At 36.6% G+C, this 12,811-nt stretch overlaps 1 protein-coding gene across 1 annotated transcript in view; it reads right to left on the bottom strand.

The window, feature by feature from the left end:
- The window catches only part of UHRF1BP1L (UHRF1 binding protein 1 like), a 44,691-nt gene extending 37,588 nt beyond the window's left edge, over window positions 1–7,103 (bottom strand). Inside the window, 1 exon segment of the mRNA XM_017737754.1 lies at window positions 6,937–7,103. Coding sequence (XP_017593243.1) covers window positions 6,937–6,959 — 23 coding nt within the window. The 5' untranslated portion in view covers window positions 6,960–7,103.
- Between the last annotated feature and the right edge of the window lie 5,708 nt (window positions 7,104–12,811).

Here is a 12,811-nt window from a genome sequence, read left to right as displayed (position 1 = left end):
GTGCTCTGTGAAAGAAGTCCCCCTCAGAGTCCGCTGTTGCTCAGCCACACCAGAAATGCCTCTCAGCTTAGAGACAGATCTAAGCATTATCCTGGTCACAGGTGCAGACGCATCACAGTGAAACACACAGGACCTACAAAAAGAGGTTTTCAAACTTCAAAGCAAGAAAGTTACCAAAATACCATTAAGGAGGAGAATGGCAACAGCAAGCCAATTTGAGAGTGGCAACAGCAAAGCCAATTTTGAGTTACCACAAGCCTCCAGCCTCATCCCCACTGAGCCAGAGGGCTTTGTCCTTTCTTTCTGGTGCGCTTCACACCCAACCAACCAAGACTCAGGGGCAGATGTACCACAGACACACTGTTGTGTGTGTACCGCAAGTTCCAGTGAACTTGCCATGAAGCTGGTATAATCATCACTGAAAAAATTGTAACCCAAATACAATCTGCAATTTAATATTTTAATACTATTAATTCTTCATTTTATTATGAAATTAAATGTCAATATTATTCTAAATATTCTGGTGTTGGAGACTTTTTCTAATATTTATTGCTAGGCAAAATCTAAGGAGGCAGCATGGCTTTAGAGGTTGGCAAGTTATCTCTGTATCTAAAAAACTTCTGTGATTCTTAGTACTGTAACCCAGAATGCTTAATTGCTTAAACTTCAAGAACGTATTAGACTATGATATTTATCATACATTTTTATGTAAAACAGAGAGGTAATTCCCGTAAAGTTAGGACCATGTAATTCTGAATACAAAATAATTAGAAATCTTTGGTTGTGTCATGATGTTTCATGATTAGAAATCCCTGATAGGGCAAAACCAATTAAAATTTTCTATGAGCTTTTCATGTAACTACTCAGAACAATGGGCCTGAGTTCATGATACACACACATTCTTCTCCCTGACCAGGCACATGCAAACAGCCCACCTGCCAGCCTGCCACTTGTTTTTTACCCTGGTGTTCATTCCTTAGAATGAGTTAATTACTCCTTAAAAACTTGGGTCAAACTGGGAGCAGAGGTCTCAACAACAGGGCCATTTCTCTGTACAACATCCCAAGAACTTCTGACTGTTGCTCCTTTTCTAGGACACAGACCAATTGTTAATATCCACTACTCAGTACATGAAATAAATAAAGCAGGACAGAGCAAAGTAAAAGACAAGGACAAGAGGAATGGAAAAAAAGGTCATAAGGTTGAGTTCACCGAAGCTTTCTGTTACCTTGTTTTGCTGTGTCAGTAAGATACCACTTTTACTGAGGCAATACAGACTTGGTTTACTAATACCACAAGATATTCTTAGCAAAACTGTTTTCACAGACTGAGTTTCCATTTCACAAACTACACTTCCTTTCTCAAAACATATCTGAGGTTTGAATTACTATGTGATAGTATGGATTTCAATACAGTTTTAATATTGAATTTTATAAGTTGAATAATGCTGTAAAATATTTACAGTTAAAATGCAAGAACCCAGAAATATGAATTTATCAGTATCACAAGCAGCCTGCCATAGCTCCTTTGGGTATATCTACACATACATGCACTAAATCTTGCTATGCAGTTACAGATAGATGGTTCAACTTTAATTTACAAAGTACAGACTAAGAGTTTAGTGAAATGTGTAAAAGACTGTACAGTAACAGCAGAATATTAAGAATCAAAGAGGAGTAAGTTACAATCAATGTATTTTGTCAGGACCACAACAGTTCTTTCAGATCTTTCCCTCTAAAATAACTCAAAACCTGCATAAAACATGCATTTATTTCCTTGCCTAAAATATTTATTTTCTAAAGGTTTGTTTGTAACACCACAGGCTTGGAGCTCTGAATGGAGCATTCCACCACACTGGCAGAGAAGATGGCCAAGAAGTTGAAAACAGAAACAAAAACCCAAGAACAGGTAGAGAAGATGGGAAAACACTTTTCTGAAGTCACAAGCTTATGGTTTGTACAATGAAGGCCACAGACCACATGAAGCTTAGAGCAGCGATCCCCAAAGGTTTGGAGCGAATACCAGATGCCTTGTCAAGTTTGACAACAGAAACTCCAACCTCTGGATTTAATAGAGAAATAACAGAAGTCTGGATTACATTTGGACACAGATTCTCAGCTGTTTTGCACATCTCCTGTATATACAGCCGCTTTCCCCAGCTCTACCATGTGCCTTCCCTGCTTTTTAAATAAAATTTCCTCAGCGATATGATTCTAAACGTATGCTCTAATCATGACAGACTATTAAACCACAGTATGTGCTACAAGTTTTGCTTATCTTCTTGTTATGAACTCAAACTGCTTAAACAACAGGCTCTGAAAAAGGGAAGCATGACCTACTAACCACTGGCAACTGGATCAATAATAGAACAGCACAAACGGAACACAAAGATCACTGCTTGGTTTTTGTTACTGTTTCACCTGGCTGAACCATGTTATTTGATCACTAAGGAACATTACACAATTTCTGAAACAAGAAAAATGGTCTTTTTCAATTGACTTTCTCAGGAAAATGTTTGCTTCCCATGACTCAAAGTAACAGAGTGAAGGAGGTCTACTGTCAATCCTCTCACTATACCACTTCAAATTTTAAGACTTCAAGTGGAAGAGGAATAGAACTAACTCTCTGTCAAATCTGCCCCAGAAACAAAGTATTGGGATCAACAGTGTATACTGTTATAATTGAGTTCCTCTCATCCAGCGTAACACCACAAACCATAGCTGATTTTCAATAACTGGATTGGTCTGGAAAATAAATAAATCTAAATCCCCCCCAGCTTTAAGTAAGAAAAAAACAAAGTTACAGGAAATAGCATGCTGCAGGCAACATAATGATTTCCTCTCACATACTTTCTTTGCTGAAGCCAAAAGAAAAATCAGTGTCTCAGGGGAAAAAACACCACATGTAAATTCTGAGTTCAGGAGCATTGCTGTACTTTTTCCTGTGGCAGATCTTCATTATTTAAGTCCTAAGTATCAAAATTATTAGATCTATTTAGATGGCAGCAAGTCCTATACAAGAAAAAGACTCCCTAGATTAAAATACAACTCTACATACCAGCAACATTAAGCACAATGACATTCAGAAGAGTTCTTGGTAGCATTCCGCTTGATCCAAGTATGACAGGACAGAAAAGGTGAGACCCACTATCGTCACACATGGTTAAAGATAAGCTGCCATTAAGTAAATGACAGACTGACTAAAGACAGTCTCTGCAGATGAAACAAGTGATTGACCTGTATTGAAAAAGGAACTAATGAAAATTAGTTAAAGGAAAATTAAAGGACGTGATAGGCCAGAGGAAAAAACCCCCAAATTTAAAAGAACAAACTTCTGTAAAAGATGTCAATTTCAATCCTTCAAACCTAAGAAACAAGATTAGAATCAGGCAACTGATATCTTTCCTTGGTACTCCAAAAAACGTCAACCAAAAAGCATCACAAAAAATGCTATAAAAATTAATATAACAGTAAAGACTTAAGGTTAGTATTGATCAGAAGACTGCAAGAGCAACAATATCACATATCTCACTGTCCAAAGGGTAAGCAGAAAGCCAAAAGCACTGAATATATTTAGTAATGCCCTAGAAAAAGCTGGTGAACTGTGAATTACCAAAAACATTTGAGTGAATCCTGGTTGTCCTAGGGATGCTTTAATTTTAGTGCATTAAAGTAGTAATTTACCTAACAAGAAACCATTAGCTGTGCTTCGTGTAAGCTTATGAGTAAAAAACTTTTAGCTCTGCAGTCTGAGTTAAAATGCATAAAAGCTGACAGGCAGCATACAAGTCACATTCATCAAGTCCACAGAAAACTGTCCTTCTGAGGAACCCAAGACAGCAGCAAATGGTTTTGCAGCAATAGCTGACTCATTGCTGATGCAAGATACTCAAGATTTGAAAATATAATTCATGGAAACTACTGGGTTCCAAGTGAAAGATTTTTGGGAAATAAAGAGGGAAGATAAGAGACAATTGATGAAAAATTGTCTGAAATACATAAAGGTTAAAGTACTACTGTGTATAAAAAAAATGAATGGGAAGTAGTACTAAATATCACCACAAAATATGGAATGTCTTCATCTTGGACACTACTTCCTTTTCTGAAAATACTAATTTTATAAATTAAAATGTATAATTTTTATTATAAAAATAATAATTAGTGTTATTTCTTTAGCACGAAAAGTTAATTGGATGCTCATTTACCTTAATATAGGAACAAAAACATACATGAAACTAAAAGGAACACTTTGAAAGCAAGTAAAAGGAAACACTAATTGCAAAACATTTTAATGTCCATGAAAACATCAGACTAGAAAACAGTACCAAAATCAAAAGCTCTAAAGAATTTAAAAAATTTAAAAATTAAGGCACTTGTGGAAGGGTTTTTGGGGACAGGTAACACCTTCTATGTTTACAACATAATAGGATTGACTAGACACACTCTGACACATAAAACACTTTAGTACTTTATTTATTAATATTAACAGTACATTAAGTTGAAAATAAGCATTAGTAAGGATAGATTTTAATATTTCTGGAAAAAAATTCCTCCCATAAACAATGGCACTCTCACATTCTGCACCAGAAGAGCATTGCCATAAGAGCACTGTAAAATACCACCACTGTGAGCCAGTGGGTGACCAATACACAAGTCTAGAGTGGAGGCATCTTTGGTGGTGTGAGAGGCTATTCCTCCAGCTATCCTCCAGCTTGTATCCAGAAGTCATCTGTGTCAGCAATGTTGTGTCCTGCATGGATTCCCAAATAGCATGCAGTTTTCTCCCAAGAAGTCCCTAACAGCAGTTGAACTGCAAGGGTTACCATCCCTCATTCTGCAACCAACAGGGAATCACAGGGGACTCCTAAATGACAATACCAACTGCAGCACCTACCCCTGTCACCAGATCTTTCAAGTACACCCCTCGCTATCTGTGACACCCAACTGGCATCTTCTTACACCCTCCAACATTAATTTGTACACAAGAAAGGTATCACCCCTTTACCTGTTGGTATTGTGGCCACTCCACACAAATGCCTACATGCTTTATCTAATTTCACCTTGAATGCTTACAGAATCATCAGGTGTGTATTTGGTGTCTGATTTCAAGACGGAGAACCCTCCATGGCCTGTTGGATGTCCAGCATGGAGAGGATCTGCATCACCTGCTGCAGAGCACTTCGTGAAGGTGCTCATAGTCCAACCCTCTGGAGCAGGACAGGGCATTCCCTTGTTTACACACCCATGGAGCTACTGCTCTCAGGCTGGCCATGAGTTATAGCACACCAGACAAGTCCAAAACACCACCTACAACCCTACAGCTTCAGGTGGGACAGGCTACCATATAGGGCCTCAAGCACCTATCACTGATCATGCTTTTTGACCTATCATAGTCTAAAGACAGATCTTCCTTTCCAGGAAAATCACTAATTAGGACCTTGGCTCAACTAGCAACACATTTTTGCGTAATATATCCGGTGCAGTGTCACACCCCCCCCTTATCCATCCCATAATAGGACCCCTGAATAATACATCTGCTTTGCTGACATTTCCAAATAATTGCTTCCATTTCATCACAACACAGAAGGACTTTAGCATGGACTCCTACTCCAGGTGACTTCCTGAAGACATCTTAGTACACTCTTATTCACTTCAAGACCCATTCCACACTTCTCAAATACTGACATCCCCACCAAGTCTCTTGACAGTACATAATGCTTCCCCTAGTTAATTCTGTAATAACACATATAGGAAATGATTTTGTTTCTATTTAGAAAAGCTGTATTGCTTGCTTTTTGGGTACAGGCAGAACTGAGACAGCTGCTGTCATCAGTGGTTATTATCTAATTATGTGTCATGAAGCAGATCTGTGCAGACACAGCCAAGCACTGCGCATAAATGAGGAGCTTGTACTGCATGAATGATAATCATCTTGCAAGCAAAATATTGCTAAAGAAATTTATCTTTCATTTCTGATAAACCCTCACACAGACCAATATTAGCTTTTCTATTCCATGAGTCTTTTCACATCAAGCAGAGAAATGGCCAATATGATCAAACCCAAAGAACTTTATTCAAACATGACAATCCTATACGTGTCAGGCCTTAATGATATGTTGAGTACAAGATAACATAAAATCCTGAATATATTAAACCACATGTGGCAATGTATATGCAACTTCCCCACTGCAGGAAGCAATAAAACCACGTCAATTTGCTCATACTTGATAACAATTAAATTCTACTTAAAATACAACATTCTGTACCTAATGCAAAAAAACCCCCATTTGATGAAAAATCATTTTAGAAATTTAAAATCAAGAAATAATGATACAGCGTAAAATAATAACAACACCTGCTTTGGAAACGGCATCATTTATTTATACGACATTAGCAGATATCTTTTTAATGCTAACTGATCAGACTTCACAACAAAGTAAGATCTTTTGATAAGACATTAACTATAAGAACTCTTCTAATTTAAAAAAAAAATAACATCAGTCATTTTCTTCTGTAAATTAGGTAAAGAGCTGACGGATCCTTCAAATACATCAATACAGAGGTAATACACAATAATTTATGAAAAGGAATTAAGTAGATGCAAATGATAAACAGTAAACGTCACATAGCCTAAACATATCGGGAAATACCCAGATTACATTTAGAAAATACACATAAAGGTATGTTTATAATGGGATTGCTGATTTAGTTCACAAACCAGTTTTGCAAATTTAGTTCAGGACTTATAAAAACCCCAAAGAAGCCAAAACACACAGCTGCATAGCAAACTATTATCTTTTGCAGAATTTTAAATTACAAAAAGAAACAGGAGTGGAAACCCAAGTAACATTTTATAGAGCACACTTCACTCCTACGTTTATATAAATACATACCACCTCTTACATTTACTCTACAAAGGTGGGAGAGGGGAAGTTACCTGAGGGCAAGGTATTCAGACATAAGGCCCCTACTCCTGGTGAAAGCAAGTGGTCAGTTGCCACGGCTTCTGAGAAGCTTCTGGTACTCATTTTGGTAGTAAGGATATTCACAGCAAACCAATCTCCACCAGAGCCAGCTGGGATCGCTGCAGGGAACGGGACACAGGGGACACACAAGGGATCAAGTTCAAAGGGAAAAAGGAGTGATACAATAATGTAAGAGAGTTTTAGCTGAAGATAACTGCAGTTACAACAGTTTGTTACACATCATGATACTTCAGAATTCAAAAGGAAACAGACCTGGGTAAAACACTAGATTCCCATGAAAGAAACCCTTGCTGTCTAATGCTACAATACTGCAGCCCTGTTTAAATGAACAGCTTAAGAAGCAAATTTTAATCATGCAGAAAAGATCTCTATAATGTAGCCAAGTGGTTTAAGTGATACTCAGTTAGGACATCTGGAAGATGAGAAGGAAGATAGCCCAAAGATGAAGTGTAAGAGGGTTTTATTTTATTTTTAAATGGGAGACAACTCTTCAGTTTTGTTTTGCCTAGCCTGAGATTTCTCAACCCACATTATTTGCTCCTATTTACAGTGTCTCAGCTATTCAAAATTCATACTAAAGAAACCTGACTCTAGAGATATGGGGGAATGGAACTTCTGGATTAGTTTTTGTGGTTGGCGTGGTGCTACAAAGACTTGCACATGTTTGAAAGTCTGATTTTGCAAGCAATGAAATTTTAGTACAATAAGCTCCTCAAAAAAAAATTCTCTGTTAATTGTCCTCACTTCAAAGAGATGCCTCAGCTTAAATATAACTAATTCCTACACTTTTACCCTTTTGGGTGCAGTAAAACCCAAACATTTGGACAGTGACCTTGGTAGGCAGTTCGTTGGGATATCTGAACAGCATTGAAGAGATTTATCACTAACATGAATTAGAGATACCTAATTACAAATTTTTATTTTTCTCAGGTCTCCAGACCCCCAGCAATGGAAGAAACTACAATATGAAAACTGTTCCAGATGTAGGCAACCATGTAACTCTCAGATTCCTGGGTAGCTGGATCCAAGTGTTGCTTCCTAGGAGTCAGAAGCAGCAAGTGTCTCTGAGGAAAAAGAATGCTCTGGTATTCTCAAGCTACGTGGTAAAGATGCATGGCAGAGCTGCCACAAAATCTGTGCTGGGGACATTCTTCTTCCAGCAAGGCTCACACATCGATCTGGGGGAGGCTGAAAGAATTAAAAGGCACAGCCTAGCTGGAGCTCTTTCCTCTCCTGTTTTTTCTCATCAAAAAAGCAGACAATGAAGATATCTGAACCGTGGTTAGCACCAGCTCCAGAAAGTACAGGAGTTACTGGATTGAGAAACCTGGGTTGTTGTGCAAGTGGCCAAACCCAAGATAACACTGAGTAATAAGATACTTGTTAGAAATTATTCTCATGATTTGCAAAAAACCTGTGAAATAAACCACTTCATGTAAGCCTTTAAAATTCCATTAATGTCTCATCAGAAATTACCTGATCTCCTTCATCCAATGTGCTTGTAGAAAAAAGAAAAAAATAAAACAAGACACTTTAAAAAGCACCTCTCTTCTTCGAATTATTTAGTACAGACTTTTATTCTGCTTTGATATTAAAAAAACCCCTCAAAACACTAAGGCTTTGGCAAGAGAAATAACAAATTTTTAAAAAATGTAACTGTGGGTTGGTTTTGATTCTTACATACTCCATAATCACTTGATCTTAAGAAACAATTTTATTCCTACAGGTTTTATTTAAATATCCTTTTTTCCCAGGGTATACTTCATACTAGCGTGTCAGATACTTGAACACAGTGATCTTCAATGTAATTTTCATTGTGAAACTTACTAGTAAAACTATTCTGAGAATTCTTTAAAGAAAATGATGACATACAACTAAAATGCTGCTGATTAATTCCTCTTGATTGTGCAAATGTATTCGTTTTTATTATGTATGCACAAGAGTTGTCTGACTTCAACAAAGCTTCAGCAGAACTTTAATTGTACAAATGCAATGTCTGTAGAATTAGCATTTAAATTTATAATACATTTGCAAAAATAACATAAAACAAACTGAAAAGGAGAAGTCAGATTCTGTGAGTTTATTTCATTAACCCAAATGCTACTGAAAGCTTAAGAGATCTTTCTGAGATGTAGCACAAGATTTAATATCAAATCTTTATAAATGTAATGATTAAGAATTTTACCAGAAAATACATTATTGCTTCTTTATCTCCAAGATATCTGTATAATTTCATAAAGCACCACAGCAATTTCAGTTTGGATTTTGGAAGATGTTTTGTTACAGAATCTTAAAATGCACTATGATGCATGAAGCTACTAACAAAAACAGAAGAAAGTGAAAGTTTTTAAATTCTCTTCAAAAAAGCATTTATTGATTCCTTTATGCTCATCACATCACAAACACATTCACACAGAAGAAATTGTTGGCATGAAGTCTCCACTTAAATACTAAAAGTATTGATTTTCAAACATAAGGGAATTTAAGAAATACAGGATTATAGTCAAACTTTAAATTGCTCTTTCTCCTTCTTCTTTTCTGCTGTCTCAAGCAGTTCTGCTCTACTACCTGTGGGTTTTTTTAGGCTTATTCTTTCATTAGGAGCAGCATTTAAGACAGACTTACTGCTAACACTTTCTGCAAGTATTCAGATTCAATACAGACTCATTCAGAACAACAGAGATTGTTATGTCTACATTGTGTTCTGCAATTTTCTCACATAATACGCAAGCCAATAAAGTCAGTCATGTAGAATACACTCTGCAAAATTAGTACAAGTGAAGAGAGAAGCAGAAAAGTACACACTTTATGCTCTTTGGCTGGCTAAAGGAACTGGTTAACTTTCACAAAACTAAAGTGACACAGAAGTGGAATACACAAAACTGAAAATAAGCAAAAACCTACTTATTTTGCTACCAACAGAATTTTCAACGTTCATCCAAACAATTTTGGTCATTTACTTACAGGAAGGAAACAGCCCATTCTAGCCAAACAAAGATGTTACACGGCTTTATTCTAAAAGGAATCACCTCAGATGTTTTGAGAAGGTAACATTCCTGACCAGTCAGGCATGTCTGACTGGCATAAAAGCAGGTCAATATACAGGGCAAATATTTTGGTAGGAGACGTATCAGTGAAGCTGTACCAGATGATGTAGGGTATCATTGTTTATATCAGGACCAACCCATTCCTGATATCCATACAATTAGTATGCTATTCTTTGTACAACCATTCTTCATATGAGCTTTAGAATGATTTCCCAGCTATGAGTTGAAAACAATTGTCACAAAACTCACTGCAATTTTCTTCTATTGAAATCTTAGTATGTTCACATCTATTGATTCAGATGAGCAAAAGCCAAGGTCTAAGTTCATGCAGAACATTAACTAATGACACAACTGAAAAAAAATTCTGCCATATCAAATACTTTAAAACCTCTTCCTGTTTTCTTTGTGGAAAATAATGAGTAAGATACAAACTATAACTTTTTAAGTTGAACTATGTCTTATCATTGATAAACTTAAGAGTTAATATCAATTGAGGTGAAGACTATCATATTCAGTGTGGCCACTTAACAGAGAATCAAAGTTTACAAGCTTGCCTTCATGCTTCTTATACATTCCTTGATAAACAAAACTGGTTTTCATAGAAGGGCATGGATCATGCAGATATACAGAAGACTCAGACTGCTCATTAACTAGAAAGGGAATTTCAATGATACTAAAAGCCACAACTGAAAAACACCTGAAAACAACCTTATACAAGTCTGTGTTAGTAACACCTGATCTCTGTACCTCCCACCCAAACAACCCAAGATGCAACCCCTGCCATGGAGATGATCCCCTTACAACCAGAGACAGTATTACAGTAACACCACAGTGAACTTGCACAGGGAAATCTAGATTCCAATTGGAAATCTTTAACACCATTGTTTCATACACTTGTCCACAAAGTCTGAGAAAAAAGAAGGAATGCTGAAGGATATCTGCAATCATCATAGCAGAGCACTGAACAAAAAATCTCATAATAAAAGGTGCTGTTCAACAGGAAATCTCTCACCCACTGAAAATATGTAACAGCACAAATGAAGATTCAACACAAGTTTCAGTTCACTGGCGAAGATCTTCACAGTAAGTGTTCCCAACACTACAGAGAAGACTTCTCCCAGGGATGGTTTGTCTTTCCCACCTCTGTAAAGGATGATGCCATTATCCAGAAACTTGTTTCATTTTAGGGCACATTTATTATGAAATAAAGACATCATCATTTGTATTCAGCAAAACTACACCTAACACATATGGAGCTGACAAAAATTAAAACCTCCAAATGGCAAACTCATCTCTTCAGTTTAGTTGATAGATTTAGGTTAGTATCCTACACCAAGCACCACATGATCTGAAGTACAACAAAAACACATACATTTCCTAGCCCTTCCCTGCTTCTCATTTTCTACCACAGCCTTGGGAAAGAACAATGCATGTTGAAGATAAAGGACATTTTTAAAAATTTTAAAATATTGAAAAAGCAAAAAACTCATCACCACATCCTGACACCACATCCTGACACATACAGACTTGTTACAAGTTGAATAAAACAAGCTTTATCACTTTCACTGCTCTTAAACTGTAACACAGCAATAAGAAAAACCCTTTACAAAGGTAAAAAGTAATTTAGGTATCAAAACTGTTTCAAAATGCAGTTTGGATCATCTTCCTGTGCTCAGACGTTAAAGACTCATACCTATGTAAAATTTTCGCTGTTTAACAAATGTAGAATGACGAGGCTCCTTCACACCAGTGCCCATTATCAGTTCAGCTAATAAAAGCACTGTGAATTGCTAAATGGAAACTGCACTGCTGAATGACACAACGCTTTTATATTTGCAAGTAAGGTACCTTGATAGTAAAAAGAGCTGAAAACTGCTGACACATGATTAACAACTATTGCAGCAATCATGGCAAACATTGACAAATCAATGATGATTGGGGGAGCTGGACAAGATGATGGCTAAAGATCCCTTCCAACCTCAACTGTTCCATGGTTTGTGGTAAAAAATCGAAGTAGGTCTCTGTAATTTAAGGTACAAGTTCATATCTTTGTTCAAAGATAAAGGGAAATAAAATAATCAGAAATTAAAATAAGTCGAGGTAAGAGGGTAATTCGTTCCACCATTGCTTTATTATTTATGGATTTCTTCCAATAAATTTTAATCCTGCCACTAATACCTGCTTTGCTGAAGATGACGAACAGGCGGCAGTTTCAAGAAACTACGAAAACTGCAGGACAGGAACTAATGTAGTAAGAGTAAAAAGTGAAAATGTCCTTTGGCACTCTCTCTATTACAGGAAATTCCTTATGCATTTGGCTCCTTAATCATATTCTTACAAAACTTATTAGAGAAAATCCTGAAATAATGCTGGTTTAATTTTTGTTGAAGTATCAAGGTCCTGAAATTTAAGCAGCTCATGTCGCTTGAATTCTGCTTTCCTGAGTAACCAACTTCTGCAACCACTGAAACACCTGTTCTGCAGGAAGTAAAGGTATTATCTGAACATGTCATGAAGAATACCCATAACAAGGGGCTTAATAATACTGTCTATATTTTAGGTAGCAAATACACTCTTTGAATAGTATGGATTACGAGCATGAAGTTCAACTTACAAGCCTCAGATCACTGGATATATCCCATAAGCTTTCCAGAAGTAATAAAATGTGTCATAATCATTTGACAGAGCCTTGTTGAGTAAGCAGGATCACAACACACAAGAGAGCAATCATAAATTTACCAACATGACAAAGTACTTAGTTCTAATCTCAGCTGTTCAT

This window comes from Corvus brachyrhynchos, unplaced genomic scaffold (assembly GCF_000691975.1).
Source record: "Corvus brachyrhynchos isolate BGI_N302 unplaced genomic scaffold, ASM69197v1 scaffold56, whole genome shotgun sequence".
Taxonomy (NCBI): Eukaryota; Metazoa; Chordata; class Aves; order Passeriformes; family Corvidae; genus Corvus; species Corvus brachyrhynchos.
The sequence above is the reverse complement of the archived record's forward strand: the minus strand, read 5'-3'. Positions and strand labels throughout refer to the sequence as shown.